Consider the following 20,206-nt stretch of genomic DNA (forward strand, 5'->3'; position numbering starts at 1 on the left):
GTCTGTGTTAACGAAGCTTGTTACGACCATTTCTGAAATGATAACAGGAGTGCAATCATATTTAGCCTGTGGCGCTTTTGAATTGAGACTGAGTGCGGAGATGGATTCTGTGTACTGCTAACCAGCTGTGTGTGTGGGGTAGGACAGTGACACATATCCTGTTTATCTTTCCTCTCCTTAAACACACGCGCACAAACCACACACACACACGCAGACATACACGCACGCAGTCATACACGCACACACACACACACAGCTCAGAGACTTCATAACCCTGCAGCTCAGAACCTGGCAAATTGAGCCTCCCAAATTCAGAGCAGGATATTGAAGAGTAGCAACTCAGTAGACACGTGTAACTGGCTTCTGCATGTGGGCTCTAATACTGGACAAGTGAACACATGAAGTGTCCAATCTATTCAGCGCTCTTACGGTTCATAAACTTTTATAATCCACTACCAGTGATACTCATTCATAAAGAATGCCGCCAAACTGGGAGACGCTGCTAGAAAGAAAATGAAATGGTGTTACACTTCTGCATTGCAAAAGTTTTTTTTCATTTTTTTATTTTAGTTCAATCTGATGCAGTGTTGTCATTCATATTCATAAAAAAACTGGCCTAATGACATGTTCCTAAATCTTTACACGTAAGACACGTCTTTTAACATTTAAGGCCAGAGAGTGAATCATTAATTTATTCGTTATTACAAGAGGAAAAAAAAATTGTGCCAAAATAATTTTCTGACAGACTGATCAAAAGGTAGTCGTCGTTGATCAGACAGTTTTCTTTTTCTGTTGTTATTTGTTAATGAAATGATTGAGTTAGTGATTCATCCTCAACGCTAAAAGTGCACCAACTAAAGCATTCAAGCATTGAAATCCTTCATTAGTATAAAATCATTTTTTCAGCAAAACTCATCATATTTGCACAGTGAGGACGCAGTCCTGCGTACAGTACAGCTCCTGCAGTGTCACAGTAAAGGGTCTCCCTGCCAAATGCATTAAGGTTGCAATCAAAATGTCAAAAAGAAAAAAACCTCTCCTAACAGAATTCACATTTTCAAAAACCCTCACGTGTTCCCAGAATGCATCTGTTCCGCGTGATCCGATCCTTCTTCTCTCCTAACGCGTTCACGACACAATTCCATCGTAGCCGTGGATGCCACATTTTTTGCCAGCAATCTGGCAGCCAAATGTCAGTGCCTCCTTCAGACTTCCTCCTGCAGGAAAGAGCACACAAAAAGCTTGGAATACCCTCTCATTCATTCCACACTCCTCACACATACATCACAATCAATCTCAGCCATTTTTCCTGGTGCTGATTTTCTCTCAATAGCTCATATATATATATATGAGGTTCCATGAAGTCACTCACTTTCGTTTTTTTTTACTCATATGACAGTAACTGAACAAATGGCTTTTGTACCATTGGACAGGGAGTAGATCACAGATGCATTGAACGTGTCTCCGGCCCCCAGGGTGTCGACGAGCGCCTCAGGTGGGAAGGCGTCCGAGTGGACGACTACGCCGTCAGGACCCATTCCGTCCGCCCCTTTCTCTGCCCAGGCACAGATGATGACAGCCCTGCGTCACGGAATTTCACGCGCATTAATCAGAATCACAGGAAAACTCTGAATCAACAGATCATTAAGAGTGAAACTAACAAAATTGGGGGGGAAAAAAAAATAAATAAAACATAGATTGTCCCAAGAGATTGTACATTTCTGATGACTGAACATCTTCGTGCAACACTAGTGACCCCTGGTGGACACTCTTATAGCCCGTTACTGTTCACTCAATAATATAGGACTCAAATATGAGAGTGTATAACATGACTTTTCTTGAACGAATTGATTCGTTTTCTATCTTCACATTCTCCAAGTCCACAGCGTGACTGAAAACCAAATCTGTCAAATCTGATGTAATAAAAACAAGCAGAAGTTAATATACTGTGTGAATTTCACTCACCCTTTCTTTACTCGACTGTACATGCCCTTCACTGCACTAGCAGCAGAGTTGAAACCAAAGTGCATGGCTACATCTTTGCTTACAAACACCTGTCAAGCGAAAACAAGAGAAACTGAGTTTGGATTTGGAATCACCACATTCTGGCTCAACTGATTTTGTCAAATGAAAATATATAATTAAAGGTTTAACCTCTTGATTTTTTTTAAGGACTTTAGATTCATTACTACAAAAACCTTTATATTTGAACAGGAAATACATTTCATCAACACAAAATGCTATTTTTTTGTCAATGCACGTAGCGTAGTTATACCACATCTCCATATGGAAACAGTTGGTAAAGTGGTTCCCTGGTCTTCTCAATCTCCACAGAGATTCTGATTCTGCTCTTCTCTGGCACTTTGCTGTTGTAGTCCATGATCTGCTCGATCATTTTCACTTGCTCCCCAGCGTTCCGACCCTGCAAACCCAATCGCACAGAGCTGCATCACAGCAAGCAAGCCAGCTCACACAGGCAACTCTATGTTATGAATTTACTCTGCAAATGAGATCTCCCGGCTGAAGTGCAGTTGAATTGCTCTGATAGCAATCCTGAGTGTACGCTGCCAAAAAAATGACTCAAATCTCTGGCTAACCTCCACATGAATCCACTTGTACTGACTCAGGTCCACCTTAGAGAAGTCCTCGGCAGACACATCTGGCAGGTTTCTGATTGGACGGAGAAAAACATGAGGTTAGAAATCCACTGAGGGTGTCTAAAGCTCACTGACACCTGTGATTGTGACTAAAAAGTAAACTGATTCACTGGGAATTTTGTCATAATTGTTGATTATGTGCATATGTTTACTGTTGCATTTTGGATCACTTCGTTTATACTCAGATGTGTGTTATATTTGGACTGCAGCAGTACCAGAGGTGGACGGCCGTGCTTGCATAACTGCCTAATTACGCTCGTCAGATCAAATAAACCCGCACCTGGTGATACTCTGAATGAATTTCATTGTTAGCCAGCTCACTACAATGGCTGAAATGGACAATGGACTCTGATTAGCTTCCAGACAGTTGACTTTGCAATCTGGCACTCACTATCAATGTTAAAAGTACAGTGAGGGGTGAATTCGTTTCTATTTCTATCTATGTAAAATTAGTATCTACAATCATAAATTCAGTGAAATTGTATTTTTTGCTATTAATAAAACAAGCTAGGTACTGCAACTGTTGTGCACAATGTGATTAATGATTGACTAGTTAAAGGGTATAGGTTTAATGGAGGATTTTCGCTATGGTAGTAAATCTAAGAAAAGAAAACATCTCTCTCTCAGCTCGCGTGGTTTAATCTCTAAGGTAACAGGATCTTATTAAAATTCATACAACACTGTATCTTTGGTAAGCTGTGAGTTTGTGTTTAAAAGTCTGTCGAAGTTCAAAAGCTCATTCATGGGCGTGAGTGTGAGTGGATGCGTTTTTCATCAAGGGCTGATTTCAAAGATTATTTTTTAAAAATTAAATGTCTAATTAGAGTGGTCTGATTTGAATGACTAACACATAAATGATTAGATATCATTGGTGACTTGAGGACTGAAATATCAATTAGCAAACGCATGCAGAACTTCAATGAATCAGTTACTCATAATTTGTTTTTTTGGACTTATTTTTGAGTGAACAAATTATCCTAAAGTACCACTGCAGAGATTTTCTTTTTTTTCTTTCAGTTTAACATCCCACCTCAAGGTAGGCTTCACTGTGCAATATGTTTTTTTTTTTAAATAATAGAAAATCTTCACCAAATTATGCTTTGACATGGCAGGAATCCACTGTCAACGGGACAGACCCAATTTACTGCCCCCAGAAAAACCCACAACGATTCAGTTCCATATGGAGAGACAATGCAGTGAAGGGTATGACTGTTACTCTCCTACTGAATCTAGGCCAGTCCCTGCAGTGGAACAGTCAGCTTTCATTGAAACCTGATGGGAGCCCGATAATTATATGCTACCATGCTTGTCTTACGTGTCTGAGAGCACAACAGTTCGTGAACCACGGGTGGGACACACCACACAACAAGCACACGGGGTCTCCCCCTTCTGTTGCCAAGCCACACCTGAAATGTCCACCCCACGTCGCTTAAAATCCCCCACGATGAAACTAGCACAACAACAACAAAAAAAAAGAGAGAGAGGCGTAGCTATGACCTATTTCATTAACCCAAAGAGTACGTGTCACAACCACTGTCTGTGGAAAAGGATGTGGCCAATGAGGAGAAAAACGCAGGCTGTCCAGGAAGACTTTGTAATCTGTGAACATGACACAGATTTACACCTAAAATAAAAAAAAAAAAAAAGAAGTGAACTTGTGGGTGTGGCCTCCAGTTTACGGTATATGGTCTCCACCTATCTGTTATTCAGAAACCAGTCTGGGACCTGTGGTAAGGTAAATCAGCATTTTCTGTGGAAAATGTGTTTTTTTTTTGTTTTTGGCATGATGAGAAATAACGAATGGGATCAAAAAAAAGATACAAGCTTTGAAGTCGTTTCATGCATAGTGCAGAGTGAGCAAACACACATTTTCCTACACACACACACACATTTCAAAGTTTAACCTTACACACTCACAAACCTGTTCATATGCAGAATAGTGCGGCTTCCAGTCGTCACATTACCGATAACTACAGAGGTTGGAAAGGAGCAGTCAACATGCTTCAGAAGAAGAGAGATGTCAATCTTGTACATTTGAAAGTCATTCAAGACGAAGCTAAAAGAGTGAATCAGCGAGAGAGCACAAACGAAAAGTCTTATGCAATAATAATGAAACTCGACATAAATTTCAGCAAACTCGTGACATTCTAAAAACAAGTTTAAATGCAGTATGAGAATTCCACAGTCACTTGGGGATAAACTTTTTTGCAATCACACGACCACACCCATCCGACACACAGGTATCACGCTCGTTCTGGCTGATGGAGAGAAGCCACATACGAAGGGTTTTGTATGACATCACGACTCTCGGTATATAGAAAAATACAGAACAGACTTAGGATAATGTCACATAATAGTGTAATCTAGATACCACTGCAAAATGTAAAATTTGACTGCAAACAATGCTTTGAGACAATAAACACTATAATATAATTACAATAAAGATGCATGCATTTCTTCACGCTGGGAAGGCAGACTCGATTAATACTTACTCAGCAACAGGTCCAGGAGCGAGGGATCCCATAAAAGCACAGGGGGCCCCAAGAAGAGAAAGCACCGTACAGGAGTTGGATGCGTTCCCGCCCCTCTGCCATCGCTGAGACAAGCACCTAATCGGTGAACACAGGATTTTGTTAGGTAGAGGGGGGGCGACAGTGGTTGCAAATAAGCAAATAAATGTAAATAGTTTGTTTGTTGTTGCAAAATTAACCGCTAGATGATAGACCTGAAATTAGCGTTAATAAGCTTGCCCAAAGACAACAGCACTAGTCAACATGAATTGCACAGCTGCCCAGCCGTCACTTGCGATCATGCAAACATATGACATTGTGCAGCAAATATTAGAATTTAATACTGAATTTCATTGTGCACAGAGGACCAACCTGCTGTCAGTGTCCTCTTCCGGGTACTTGTCCACAACGTTAATTATGTCCAGACATACTAAGCCGATGCATAGAATCTTTTTCTCTGCCATATTTGCACTGGAATATGGACTATGGGGTAAAGGTTGGCCCTTTCAATTCGCATTGCTCTTTATTTTGCACTGGCCAGCAGGGGCGATTCGTACCCATGCGAAATGCTTGCTACAACTTTCAGATTTCCAATATGGCTGCTTCGGTTCTCCGACAATAACCGAATACTTCCGAAGCACACTGATAGTGTCCAGTGGCTCGGATTGCCTAAAACCGACTCTATTATCGTTTGTGGCTTTATTCTCTGTGCCGCATACCACTTTGCTGATACATATATACATATATAAACAAACACAAGCTTGTGTATTTGTATTATACCAACAGCAACGGGGGGGGGGGCCATAACTTCATGTTAAAGTGAATTATTTTGCACACGCTACCTCTGCAAATAGCCGTGCCACCTAAGTAAGGCTGAGTGTTAAACAATGGGGTATAGAAAAGACCCGTTCATCAAGCTCCATCCATTATTAGTACGGTGTTGCTCTGGCAACAAGAGAAACAGTAAAAGGTTCTATTTTGCAACAATGTATTGTCTAAGGAACGCCAAAAAATCTTGCACGAACGTGTAGCCGCATAGTGAACATTGGTGAAAAAAAAATCATTAAAAAACATTTAAAATGATGTAAACCTCAGTTCTCAAGCAGCGGTAACGTCAAAGGGTGAGTCAAGCTTTCCATCTAACAATATAATAATAATAATAAATGTCAGGAAGTGTGCTAAGCTTGTTTGAACCATGTTTAGTTGCTAACGGTGTGTAATGTGCAGACATATAGTTGTTTATGCTTTTAATCGTATGGTGTAAAATAATGTTGCTTTACTTAAATAACATTCATAAATGAGGATGTTTTTTGAGCCATAACGTCACCTCCGTTTCTTCTGGTGCTAAGCTGTGGTTGTTGAATGCAAAATAGTCCACTTCTAGTTTCAGGTTAAAAGTTGTCTTAAAAATGGCAACAGTTTGAAAACTTTCATCACTAAACCCTGTTCTTGACTTTTAGCCATGGCTGCGCGACGCATTGTTAAAGTGCAGTCGACAGTAGCTGAGGGGCGTTTGGAAGTTCTGCAGGTCTATAAACTGCTGCAGTGTGTGCGCGAGGGAAACACCGCTCATATAGAGAAGATGCTGCGGCTGGGTGTCCCCAGACTGGTTGACTTGACAGAGCCCAGAGAGGGGTTAGGTGCCATGCACCTGGCTGTTACTGCCAATAATATGGACATGGCACGGTTTTTGCTGTCAGCGAAGGCCAATCCAAACATACAGGACAAAAGGGGACGAACCCCCGTCATTCTTGCTACACAGCTGGGCCACGACACTATGGTGGCCCTGCTGGCTAAAAACCATGCCGATATGAACCTGGCAGACAAAGACGGAAAAGGTTAGCCCCTTATTAACAGTTCTGTGAATGAATGTGTGAATTTTTCCCTATTGATTAAAATCAAACTTTTCATAATATCATTGGGTTTCATTGTTTTGTGAGGTATCGCGCTAATGTCAATCTTGTCTAGTTTTAAAAGATGGTTTATGCATTTTTATAGAATGACAACAGACGTGTGTTGGAAGTAAACTGAGGCAGTCTTGCTTTGTGACGTTGCATTGTCCTGGGCTCTTTCCAGGGGTACTGTTTTACTGCTTATACCCTACGACGAGGCATGCGCACTGCCTGCAGGTGGCTCTCAACAGCAAGGCCAACGTGAACAGCGTCTGTCGCTCAGGCAAGCCAGTATTCGTGTTGGCCTGTGAGCGTGCTCGAGACTGCGAGGACATGTGCATGAGCATTCTAGAAGGAGGGGCCAATCCTGATTCAGCTGATGAGGTCTCCTTCCCCAGTGTCCTTTTCAGATAGTTAAAACAACAAGCAGGATTTATGGAATCCGTGAACACAGATTTAAAATCGTCAGCGAACACTCAGTCTATGCGCATCAATGCAATTTCACCACGACAAATGCACTGACCCATTAATGCCCTTGTATTTGGCTCTGAGACAACCTGAAGACTTTTTTATGCTTTAGTATTTTTTGGAAGTGACATGAATGCTTTTATAGCTTTATGAATGCTTTTCAAGCCATTAAAGCCTTAGAAATGCATTTTGTACACAGTCCTGTATATTGTGTATGGCACAACAGGGCAAATCAAATAAGGTGTTGTCTTCATACATTAAACTGTAAATAACAGGTCTGTTATGTAGTACTAGCATATATTACAGTTCAGATATTGTAGTACCAACATATTAGTACAGTGTCTGTTTTGCCCTTAGACATCAGGGCGAACAGCTCTAATGGAGGCAGCCAGGGCTGGATCTGTGCAGCTTGTAAGAGCGATTTTACAGAGAGGAGCCAACCCGAATACACTTGACAAGAAAAGATTTCATGCTGCCCATTTTGCAGCCAAAGGTGGTTTCTTTGAGGTAGGATGAATGTATTGATGTCCTAGATTTACACAAGTTTCAAGTGGAAGTTTTTTATTTGGAAGCTTTATAAAATGAGAAAGAAGCACATTGATTTTTATACATTTAATGTCTTAACGTCACACTTAAATTAATTCTGAGAGGAACTCATGGACACTGATGTGTGTAGTCTAAATTGTGTTGATCTTACTACAGTGTTTTGATCAATTGAATGTGGTCAGGTGATACAGGTACTCTCTGCTTACTCTGCTGACCTTGGTGTCATGGCAACAGATGGAAACACACCTCTACATTTTGCGGCTGCTGGTGGCTTTGCTGAATGCTGCAGGTTTCTGGCCCAGAGAGGTGGGATACTATTGTTTGTAAGGAAAATGGGCTAAATCCTGGATCAGTTCCATATCCACTTCATTTCAGTTCATTTCTATGGTAGAATCATCTGCTCAGCTTTTAAAATAACTGATCTGATTTTTTTATGTTGATGCACCTGTGAGCACATTATTCATTCATATGTCATATGTTATCACATAAGGTTGTAATCCCAAACTTAAGAATGTGGAAGGTTTAGTCCCACGCCAGATAGCCAAAGACAAAGGACAAAAAGCCGCAATGAAAGAGCTGAAAAAGGCTGAAAGACAGCATGCAAAGTTCTCCAAGCCAGAGGCTGTTAATCCTAATGCGTTATGGGCCATTAGACTACACGACTGGTCGTGCGAACACGAGGCCACCTTGCGTAGCGCCTTTGAAATGGCAGAGGAAAGCGACGGTCCCCTGGTGACCGTTTCCACGGACACCTTTGTATCTGTTCTAAAGGAGCACCGCGCACCGCTGGATGACGAAAACCTCGAGAGGGTCGTCAAAGACCACGACAACAGACGAGAAGGTGTCATCAACGTCAGCGATTTTTTCAAGGGGCTAAAGTACCTGCAGAAGGCCTTTGTCATTTCGTCCTATGGCCCCAAGAAGAAGAAGGCTGGAAAGGGTGGAAAGGGGAAGAAAAAGGGCAAATACGTCGCCCCGATGCCCATATACACCCTCCCATCAGACCACATGGCAAGACGGCCGGACGGTGGCCCGCCGCTGTTGATGATTGAGCGGTACCAGCAGTTCACAGATATGAAACGCTTTCACCGCGACCGTCCACCGCGCCACCCCGTCGAGGATGACTCCGCCTGGTACATCAAAGAACTGGAGAAGGCCTACATCAATATCAACCAGTGCACGATGATCGAGGACCTGGAGTCGCTCAGCCTGGCCTTCAGTCAAGGTCATCCAGTGGATGTCCAAGACCGATTCTACAAAACGCCGCTCATGACTGCCTGCACGTTCGGCAACTACACGGAGGCCAAATTACTGATCGAACTGGGGTGAGGGTGTTCAGATACATGAGACACCGTTTGATTTTGGACGTCCATTGTTTTGTAACATTAACCCATTAGAATATGTTATGGTGTAACATATGACATCAGTATAAACCATACTCAGGATCTGACAAGATGGTGAGATGTTTGAACCGTCAAACATTTAAACCTGATAAAGAACTAATAGAGTTGTTTTTCGAGGTAAAAAACATTCCTCTAGGGATGATATTTCTACTTGTGTTGTTTTGCTCTGGGGTTTTTTTTGGTGCTCTGATAATGACCATGGTTAAGAGTACAGTGGTCTAATGTTAAGGGAGCAAAGAACTTAACCCCAGCGTCTGGCCTATGATTAGTGCGAATTATAAGTCTCTACTGGATATGAATGAGAAGGGCTGTATTGCTGTATTGTACTGTATGGATCAAAGTTTGCTCCCTCACTCTGAAGGGCTGATGTGAACGCGTGTGATCAGTTCAACTGGACGCCTCTTCACCATGCCTGCCACGCGGGTCAGTTGGACATCATTGACCTGTTGGTGCAGAGTGGTGCTATGGTGGATGCTGTGGCCGTGAATGGAGGAACTCCTCTGATGAGGGCAATCGAGAGCTGTAGACTTAGCTGTGTTGACTACCTAATCAAAGCGGGAGCCAACATACAAGCGGCGAATAAAGCAGGTAACGGGCTAATACAGTACAGTTTTGAGAAATGATTTGTTTGCTGCTTTCCATTTGCTGTGGCTTAGTAGTTCATTCTGGTGAAATGGATGCCCTAAATTACCACTGGCTTGAAGGCAACGTTACCATTGTTGCTAGCTACTAAGCAAACTGTTTTTGGAGTATGCCATATATTCAAAGGTAAATTACACCTAAAGTACTACTAATGTGTTTTTTGTTGTGATCCCCTTGTGATATTTCAGGACAAACGTGCTTGGATGTTGCCAAACTTTACGGAGATCCTAGAATTATTGAGTTGATCATGACCAAATTTGACAGTCTTCCAAAGATGAAGGAAAACAAGAAGGGAAAAGGTGGAGAGGCCCCTCCAAAATCAAAACCAGCTGCTCCCATGACGGAGAAGGTGGGACGGATCTGTCGGAATTCAGCATCTCCTTCCCTCAGCTCTAACTTAATAAGAATGATTGATGAGCTGTCTTTGTCTCTCGCAGTTAGAGATTCTGTCTCCAGCCTCATCAGATACGCTGGCGAAGAGAGCAGCACTTAGAGAAAACATCATATTTGTGAACTCGCAGATGCCCAGCGGACCTGCCAACAAGTTTGGTATTAGCTTTGTGCCAAGAACTGTGAGTGTCAAGTGAATACTGCTTTCCAGAGAAATATATTTGCTCGTTAGATTGAGACTCAGCCAGGATCGCTCTGGCCTTTTGAAATGAATCCCTCCTCTTTTTCTCCCTCTCCCTCTCTCTCGTCCTCTCCCTCTCTCTCTCTCTCTTTCTCTTTCTCTCTCTCCCTCTCCCTCTCCACCCCCCCTCTCTCTCTCCCTCTCCCTCTCCCTCTACCTCTACATCTCTCTTTCTCTCTCTCTCTCTCCCCTTCTCTCTTGCTCTCCCCCTCTCTCTTTCTCTCTTTCAGGTGTGGGGGAAGGAACTCCTGACGACTCAGAGGCAGATAGAGAGAAAAATGGACAGAAGGAAACACCTCTCTTATGAAGCAGAATTTGAAGACTTTATGGTGTCTCTCAGTAAGAGCATTATGCAAAAGAGCCTGGAGATGACTTGATTTGACAATTATAGAGAGAGAACAAATTAACCGTGACCATTAAACAGCAAGCCCTCTTTAGACACTCATTACGGCTCTCGCTGTCGTTTTTGGAGTAAACCATGTTCTAATAATGTTAATATAACTTTTTAACATTGTACTGGTGCCCTTTTTCATAATATAATTTGACTTGATCATCCACACATGACGTTAGACTGTACGTTTAGCTTTAGCTTGGATCACCTCTGGTAAGGAATCTGCCAAAGGTGACACAGAACTGACCTAATCTGATGTCGCCTTGTTTCCTTTCTCCCGTGGAAAATAAAAATAACCTCAGCGGCCCGTCCGTCCTTGGCAGGCTCCGCGGTCACCTGCGCTTGCTGCGATTTTTGCAGACCGTTGCACAAACCTCTCACTGTGAGCACCAGCTGCTCCTTAAGCATTTTTCCTTCACTCCGATCCAAATGTCCACACAAGAGTTACTGACTCCTGCCTCTCTCCCTATCTCACCACAGTACTACAGTCAACTGATACTCAGGAGACCTGACTTTCAGAGCGTACGGCATGCCTGTGAATACAGATGAGGATATTTCATAAGAAGTATTTGATGTTACGTTGGCTTTAACTTTTTACATGCTAGGTCACATGTTTATTACAAGACTATCCACTAGGGGGCAGTCGCCTGTACATGTTTATTGTGTTCCAATACCAATTTTCAGTTACCTAGTAGGGTGTAGTTAGTTCATGATAACAGGTTGGTTTATGGCAACGGTGGAAGGGCAGCACTAATCAGTGTTCATGGATTTCACCTGAGAATTTTCTGCAGACTGTTGGGCGGATCATCTCATGCATCTGTTAACTTGAGACACATATTGGACTGTGAGTCAAGGATGATGAACAGGATATGAAATCAATAGCAGGTCTGGAGAAGTGTGAGTAGATTCTCTCTGTGGGGTTTCAGCCGCACTCACGTGAAGGGGATATCAGATGGCTGCTGACCTGCGAGAAAGCGGAATTTTGGCATTTCAGTAACAGAGTTAAGTAGCACTCTGCTGAATTTGGAAAATGGACACCCAAGAGACCAATAATTGCTCCCTGCGTTCCTCACTCAGACACAACACCTCTTAAAACTAGCATAAATTAATACCATCCAACACTGACCATGTCATTTCTACACAAATTCTCAAGTTCTTCATTATATATGGGGTTTTTTTTCTGATGCACTAACTCAGCATATCATTTTAGTGGAGTTGTCTTACAGAGAAAATAGCTGTAACCTTATCTGCTGGTTTTTTTGGTTTTTCTTCAGGCACGGTGTTAGCAGACTCTAACTCTGGAGAAGAATTGTAAAGCCTGCCAGAGGTGTTACTGTGCAGAGAAAAATCGGGGTAATCCGTATGTCAGAGGTGGCTAACACACCTGACACTGAGTCACTGGTGCTGTAATTACGCTCTCTCTCTCTCCCTCTGTAGACAGAGGATTATGGGATAGAGGAGTCCATCGCAGATTAATGACACAGAGATATGAATGCTTTTATCGAACTGTGCTCTGTTATTATAGATGACGTACTCCTCCAACAAGTTTACATTTCGAAACAGTTGAAAAACAAATATAAAGAACACTGATATCCAAACAAAAGTTGCTGTTATATTTGCGCCATTCACGGCTGTCTTATATCACTGCATTTATCACCAAAGCGCACTGTTAAACAAACCCCAGGTGCCAAACATTCATAACAACTATGTTACAGTGCAAAGTACGCTTAGCATGCACACAACGATACACTGCAGTTCCCTCAGACCAATGATCTACCCACCTTTTTTTGTTTCCTGCTAGCAGCTATTTTACTGTGTCTTAAGTAAATGGCAGCGTGTTCTCTGAGTGACCTTAGAGCAAAAAGGGTCAAACATTCCTACTCCCGCTAATTTGGTATGAGTCAGGCGCTGGAGGATGAACAGATGCTAATCTGGAGCGCAGCACAGACAGGTCATCAGTGCGGTGATTGTACAGACACACTGACCTCCGCTCCTAATCTCCCAAACAAAGGCAAGAATAGAGGAGTGGAGGAGAACTGAGGTTGAAGGAGAGAGGAGTGTAAGCGACAGTGGAAATGATAGACGGATGGAGAGGGAGAGAGAGAGAGACTGAAGCTTATGAAAAGAACAGATAATCGACATATGAATCATTACAAGGCTTTTTTATGGGTACTTATGAAGTCTCACTGAGACACACAGTACATGAGAGTTGGTTCAAGTGTTTGTGGAACTGAACAAAGGCTCCGTAAACTGTGCAAGTACAAGCAGTCTTATTGCAAGGCCATATGAAAATCCTAAGGAAAATCCATAAGCTTTAGTATGAGTAGTGTTAACAGTGCTTCACGTTAAACCTGAAAAGAGGCTTTCTTTTCTGTGTGCTGTCGTCACGTTATTCTCTCACAAGAAATAATGGAACATAATTTTATAATGCAGCCGGCATGAACACATTATACTGTGAGCATAAAAAGGAATGATCATTAAAAAAAAAAAAATCATTCAATCACGTCCCACTTGAAAAATATGGATTAGATGTGTCAGACTGTGCTCTCTGCATCAGTCCTCAAGTGTGAAAATGTATATAGCAGATCTGTATATTACAAAAGTTTATAGTTAATTGAATGTCATTCGATTATTGCTGCAACAGTGCAGATATTGATGGGATTTACCTCCATAATACACTACATTTAAATGGATGGCCTTTTCACTTGCAAATAAAATGCATATAATTACTGATATCTGCATGAAACTTTTTTGCCTTTGATTATAGGAAACTATATTCCACACAAAAAGTGGCATATAACATCAGGTATAAAGCATTTCACTTTGAAGCAATCAACACAGAGACTGACAGACTGTCACTTTTATCTACAATGCGCCTGACTCGGAACTGCCTCATTTGACATGGTTGTGGGTGGCATTGATTTCCCATGATTCCTGCGGGGCTTCGTGACAGAAAAGAATGACGAATTTGTTGGAGGAACTTAAAATGTGCTTCAGCTGAAAGCAGCGTGATTCCAAATAACGCAGAGCTATGTCAAATCGTTTAGTGTTCTTGTAGTCAGCATTCTGTTTACATGTGCTAAAAGAAAATGCCTGGAAAGATGAGAAAAAAAGAGGGAAAACTGTGTGTCACGATCCTAATAAATTTGAAATATCAGTGAATTTTTGATATCAGCATTAATTTGTGTAAAACTGGTAAGACATTTCATGTAAATTTTAGTTTATTAGGTTAAGGGCTTTTGTCAAGACAAAACATTATCTCTTGACAGAATTTCCCATTCATCACTTATCCCAAAAACAGTTTTGACTAGCTGTATACGCCCATTTCTGTGGGCAGCATTAGATGGTTTTGTTTGATTCCCACAAAACCCTGCTGGCATCTGACTGGTGCGGGAGGTGCACAGCAAATTTACCAGCATTAACTTGAACTCTGTGAGTGTTTATATTGTCCCCAGTCTAGTCCAATGTGGGACAATATAAACATGTTTTAACACTGGTGAAATTTTCTGTGGTGTGTTGCCTCACGATTTATGGTAAAGTCAATATTCAAATAAAAAAAAAAAAAAGAAAGAAAAAGGATTCATTGGTCTTCCACTGAACAGACTACACCCATATATCAGTGGAAGATAATATTTTATCTCTGAATTGTCCGTCTTGCCCTTCAGCCATCTTGCGGTATTTCATTTCCAGGCTTTATGTCTCGAACTGTCATACTATGTGCGCTCCCTTGTCAGATAGTATTTCACATTATTAATTCTCTCTCTCTCTCCCTCTCTCTCTCTCTCTCTCTCTCTCTCCCTTTGTCTTTCCGTGTCCTATACACAAACAGCCTCACAAAAAAAAAAAAAAAACTGCTCAAAATCTCTCTAGATACAAGCCAACAGAATAACAATGAACGACATGCTGTTTTGTTGTCGAGGATCTGTTTACACTTGTAAGTGCTATTGATCCAGACTCTTTATCTTAAAGTCTGTGCTCCAGTAAAGTGCATTTATCTGTACCATCAGACTCTAATCAGGAATTAGGGAAGAGACTTGGGGAGCAGAGGGAGAGTAACTCTACCCTTGTATCTGTGCATAACAGACAATTGGATTTGAGGGTAGACAAAGGAAAATCAACTAACCTAGTTCAACATGCTATTATCCCTTGTTGAACCTAAATCTGGAGGCACAAAACTTGCACATCTGTGCCCTGGATACCGTTACACTCAATACTTTATGAGGTGCACGTGCACATGTTAATTCATAGCACGCATCAGTGACTGCGATTGAGCGATACCTCTTATGAACGTAAGTAGTTCACCATAGTTCATTTTCAAACTAAAAATCAAATTGACTGTCAATTAACATTATAATAATGCAAAATATTACGATGTTATATACTACTTTCAGTGTCCACCTCAAAATGATGAAACGAGTTTTGTGATGGCTTCTCTCTAAGCAGTATGCATGGTTCTCAACTGTTGGCACGTAATCATATGTCACGATTAACCACGCCTTGATGACGTCCGGCAGTTCAGCCATCTTTGATGAGGGCAAGGTTGGTTCGAATCACTTTGTAGAATGGATTTCAATTGAGAGTATCTGTTTTCAGGCAAGTCTATTCAGAGCCGAAGGAAGGGAATCGGTGGCAAGACGTTACATTTGAAGGCGGTTCACAGAGTACCGTGTAAGGTTAGTATTGTACATTTTACTTTTTTAACCAGAAATTGCATCTTTTTTCACTTTTCCCTCCTTTTATTCTCTTGTTTGAAATTTAATTTTGTGCACAACTGAATTTCAGTTATATGCATATTTGAAAGAATGCATGTTCTTTATCCATAATTAGGGTCAGGTTTTGGCATTGGAATGTATCCATGGTACTTAACAGACGATAAAAGTTTTTCGTTTGTTTCGTTGTTCCAAGTCAACGTTAGGTACTTGGAAAACGGACAATGTTCAGGAGGTAAAGTGGCTGTTAAAATCTGGTAGTTTGCTGTAGATGCCTGTTGCAGGAGACAAATACACCTTGTGTGAAAGGCTTTAACAGTTAAGTACCTTGGACAGCGCTCAAACCCGAGATCTTGTTCGGTTTGACCGTGGTAGCATAAAATAAGCTTTGCAGAATTTGTTACCTGTAAATAAGAAATATGTTGATATTTTACTGATGTTTAAGTGAGTAAGAATGTCAAAATTGTGTGTTAACCTGTGAAACTTTGGAGCACCTTCACTTGGAATTTGTAGAAAACCGAGATGACGATTGGCGCGGGAAAGTCGTTGTAAGGGCATTGTCAGTTTTTCAGTGAGAAGTGAATAAAGATGTGTGTGTCTTTCACTTTAACTTTGAAACTCTTCAATAATATGCAGCCTGTTTTCCACATTTCTCGAGCGTTTTAATATTAGGCGCTTCTACATAAAATAAACTGAGAGGAGGGGAAGCTGAACTACGGAGACTTCGCGCTCTGTAATATAGCATGTATAAGCCGATTCTCCATCTTCCCCTTTGCCACCTCCGCAAATGTTAGTTATAATCTGATTTGATCTACTCAGGGAAACTCTGTGATATTATTTGTACTTGACTAGAAACTAGATCGTTATTTAGGTTATTGCGTATAAACAAAGTGAAGAAATGTCATTCACTTTGACTCAGAAAGAAGGCGTGGTTAAGATATAATTTTGCATGGTGAAGGTTGTTGTCCTTCTGTTGCTTACGTGACAGTTCATTCCAACGGGAATGCATTTTATACTCATGTCTCAAAACTCACATATCTGGGCATGCGATGAAGCTGTTTTAACGTTAGCCTAAGCAGTAGAACGTTCAAATAACGGTTCAGATGGTCTATTCGTGTGAGCGCCAATGAACTGTTTCCTTTTCCAGAGCTGCCAGTGGTAAGATAGATGAGGAAAAGGTTGACAGAGGTCCTGTAGTAAGTGTTAAAGTAACGATCTAAGGGCTAGTGTGGTAATTTGGAAGACCTCCAGATGTGCTCTCCTGCCAAAAGGAAATCTGGTACACTTCCCATGTATGTAATGAACCAAGAGGCTATAATTCAGAACTGTGTAGTCTGAGTTAAATTGCTGGCACATGTTTTATGTTTCCTATGGACAGAAAAATGACTAACCAGCTTGGTTTGCGTAACACACAGTCTTGGCCTGCAAGTGTTTTCCTTTTGTCTTGTTTACAGCTTTGTTTGTTTGCGCTGCATTTTGGCACCTGTGTTGTTTATCCTTTCCTTAATTCAGCTTACACTAGCTCAACGGGGACAAGAATATTTGGAGTAGCATCCTGTTTCTGTAAACACTACTGATAACCTAACTGTACTGTTAGTATCCTTTTGTTTGTCAGTGATCTGTGGTGGAGACAAAAAATACTGTGATGTATGAGTGATTCTTACGATTCAGATTCTTCACGTATTTTCATTTTGACAACAGCAGTGGGCACAGCATACAGAGAGATTTCATCAGACTGTGTTATACGTTGTGGCATAGGGTATTTCAAACAAGTATGTGGATTAAATATGAATGATTTTCTCTTTTAGAACAGCCATACTTATTTTTTAATGCATTTTCTAAGCATCTCGGAGAGAGACAGACGGCACTCAGTTATATAACTCCCGTCTTGGAAAATAGGGAACGCGTTGGAGTATTCCAGGGTGCAGTTTCCGCTGACGTGTAATTGACTTTCAGAAAGCATCCTGATAGATCATTTTCTTCTTGCTCTGCTTCCAACATAAATACAACTGCAACATAAGAAGACCAGCAATGTAGTTTTGGTGCATGTATGCGTGGTGCGTATTGTATGCGTGGGGGGCTAATCCCAGAAAGAGCTCTTGTGTTTGTGGTACCTCTCTGTTCTATTTATGAATCCTTTAATGCTCTGTGTTCTTCTACCAAGCACATATGGGAAATCTTGATAAGGTACACATGTCTCACTGGCACGGCCAGGCCATCCTGTAGCTCCACACATGAGTTAGGGAATGTTATGCAAGTGAGCGCCGCCTGTGACTGGTAATGGACTGCCTTGTCCAGGCTAGCCTTACTCCAGCAGATTAATACACTGGGTTTTATCCCTGCCTGAATGGGACACGTTGGCTTTTACCCACTAATCCCCTCTGGTAAAGATGATTGCTTTGAATCTGAACAGACACATACAGCAGCGCTATCCAACTAGTGCTCTAACGCAAAATTTCTCTATTATATAATCGTTAGACAAACGAAAACGATAACAAGAGTACTCAGCGTTGTTTTGCGAAAGTGTCGGTCTTGCATGGTTGCATGGTTGTACATTCGCTCAAAGCATCTCCAGTTCTCGTGTAAAGATATCTTTAGGGTATAGAATTACCCGTGTGCAATCTGTGGCCTTTGTCAAAAATAGCAGCGTTTTTTTTTTTTTTTCAAGCCGTCTTTGTCCTTCTGCTCCTCGAAAGTGGGGTATATGGTGGTTATACCATAAATGCATTCACTTGTAAGCTGTTCGTTGCTGGTGTGCAACTTATCAGTCCATAATAATAAGAGACGAATACTAATTTTCCTCTATATATTACTGTATCAGCTATGCTTAGAGTTTGGATAAATTCATCTGAAGTTCAGACAAACCAGAGATATCTTTTCGATGAATTTCGATGAATTGCAAATCATCAAAACCATCCATTTTCTGACGATAATGTAATTTCAAACAATCATTTGATTTCACCTTGGACATTAATTTTTTCCTTTCAAATGATGAAGTCTTACACACTGTGTTCTGTCAGCATCAAACACAAGAAAATTCTGCCAGATCTTTAGAAGGGAAAATTTAAGTAAAGATAATTGAAATTGTTCGTTTGTATGAATTGTGTATTGCTTCAGTCATTTCTAACTTCAAAGAATATGCTCCTCTTCCAACTGAAAGAACTTCTTTCCCCAACATCACCTGAAAGAAGTGCATACAAAGTCAGTCTAGTGGGAATTGTGTGGTTTTGATAGTAATTTCAGTGGCATGTCTCCCCCACAGTCTTTTGAATAACAGGCTACGTGACTGATGTAGATTCTTCTGTCATTAAGACAGTGTTCTGGAACCTTCTTCACTGTAAGCCCGATATGAGACAGTGTCGTGTTTTTGAACCCTTGTCCTAGTTTCACTTTGCTTTCTCTTACCTCTCATGGAAGGAGCCTGTCATCACGTATTACATGGTTGCAGGGGTGTAGTAATAGCTTTTGCATTTTATTTTGTCGTATGACTTAAAATATTTAGTGGATGGCAACACTCTGGGTCTTTAATGTTTTCTCCCTCTCTTTTTTTTTTTCTTTCTTTTTTTTTCTTCTTTGATTTTTTTAAAGCCTCTTGATGCCAGAATGGATGTGTCTCAGACAAAGCCTCTATCAAAGTCAGAGAAAGACAGAGAAAGTCATGTCTGCCAGGTTGCGTGGATTTAAAAGAATTTTTCAGAATTGTTTGCCACCGGCAAGACTTTTGTAGACTTGAATATTTTTCCAGTTTAACTACATAACCACAAATACCTTCAACACACTCCAAAATGAAAAATTATATATGAAACCTAAAAAATGCGCTTTAGATAAGCCAGTTTGATCATTCTACTATATCAGTAAACTGCTCCATACTCAGTTCCTTTATTCACCAAATTATTAATGCCTTGTTTAAATATCATATCTGGGAATGATACTAAAATAACTCATCTGCATTTCCCACTTCGGTTCTTGTGACCTTGTGACTGTTTTAGACACACAAGGGTCTAATGTGTGGACATGAATGCAGAATTGCTAATCAGATAATGAGGTAACGAACTGTTTTAATTGAACTCATTTTAATGTCTCTCACTGCACAGGTGATCTTTGCCTCACCTACCTATGTGATCTTAGGTCTTGACCATTGTTGTGCATGTCTCTGTACATACTACATATGGTAGCATGCTCTCAGGCCTATGACACCCGCGTTAAGGCTGTTTTTCTCAGGAGGTCTGTGCGGTGCTGAAGGGAGTCTCCTTGATCCTGGGATCAGGGCTTTAATGACGATAAGCCTGTGGGCGTGTTGAAGGAATATCCCAAGGGTTTATTGCTCTGTGTGTGTGTGTGTGTGTGTAACCAGATG

General features: G+C 41.2%; 2 protein-coding genes across 3 annotated transcripts; one reads left to right on the top strand and one right to left on the bottom strand.

Moving 5' to 3' along the window:
• Positions 1–533: 533 nt before the first annotated feature.
• On the bottom strand, positions 534–5,634 carry khk (ketohexokinase). Of its 2 annotated transcripts, none has more exons than XM_030777616.1 (8): positions 5,540–5,634; positions 5,150–5,266; positions 3,973–4,107; positions 2,598–2,670; positions 2,276–2,422; positions 1,966–2,054; positions 1,424–1,581; positions 534–1,217 (listed from the first exon to the last, which is right to left on the bottom strand). In XM_030777616.1, exons 1-8 carry the CDS (start codon positions 5,629–5,631, stop codon positions 1,129–1,131), a joined length of 900 nt encoding a protein of 299 aa, XP_030633476.1. In that variant the 5' UTR covers positions 5,632–5,634; the 3' UTR covers positions 534–1,128. The 2 variants fall into 2 exon arrangements, with proteins under 2 accessions (XP_030633476.1, XP_030633468.1); XM_030777608.1 differs by lacking the exon at positions 3,973–4,107 and adding an exon at positions 4,579–4,713.
• Positions 5,635–6,629: 995 nt separating this feature from the next.
• Positions 6,630–11,126, top strand: ankef1b (ankyrin repeat and EF-hand domain containing 1b). Its single transcript, XM_030787972.1, has 9 exons — positions 6,630–7,005; positions 7,244–7,443; positions 7,885–8,034; positions 8,256–8,379; positions 8,564–9,398; positions 9,838–10,064; positions 10,307–10,507; positions 10,584–10,690; positions 10,980–11,126. The coding sequence occupies exons 1-9, from the start codon at positions 6,630–6,632 to the stop codon at positions 11,124–11,126; spliced, it is 2,367 nt and encodes a 788-aa protein (XP_030643832.1).
• The last annotated feature ends 9,080 nt before the right edge of the window (positions 11,127–20,206 follow it).

This window comes from Chanos chanos, chromosome 1 (assembly GCF_902362185.1).
Source record: "Chanos chanos chromosome 1, fChaCha1.1, whole genome shotgun sequence".
Classification (NCBI taxonomy): Eukaryota; Metazoa; Chordata; class Actinopteri; order Gonorynchiformes; family Chanidae; genus Chanos; species Chanos chanos.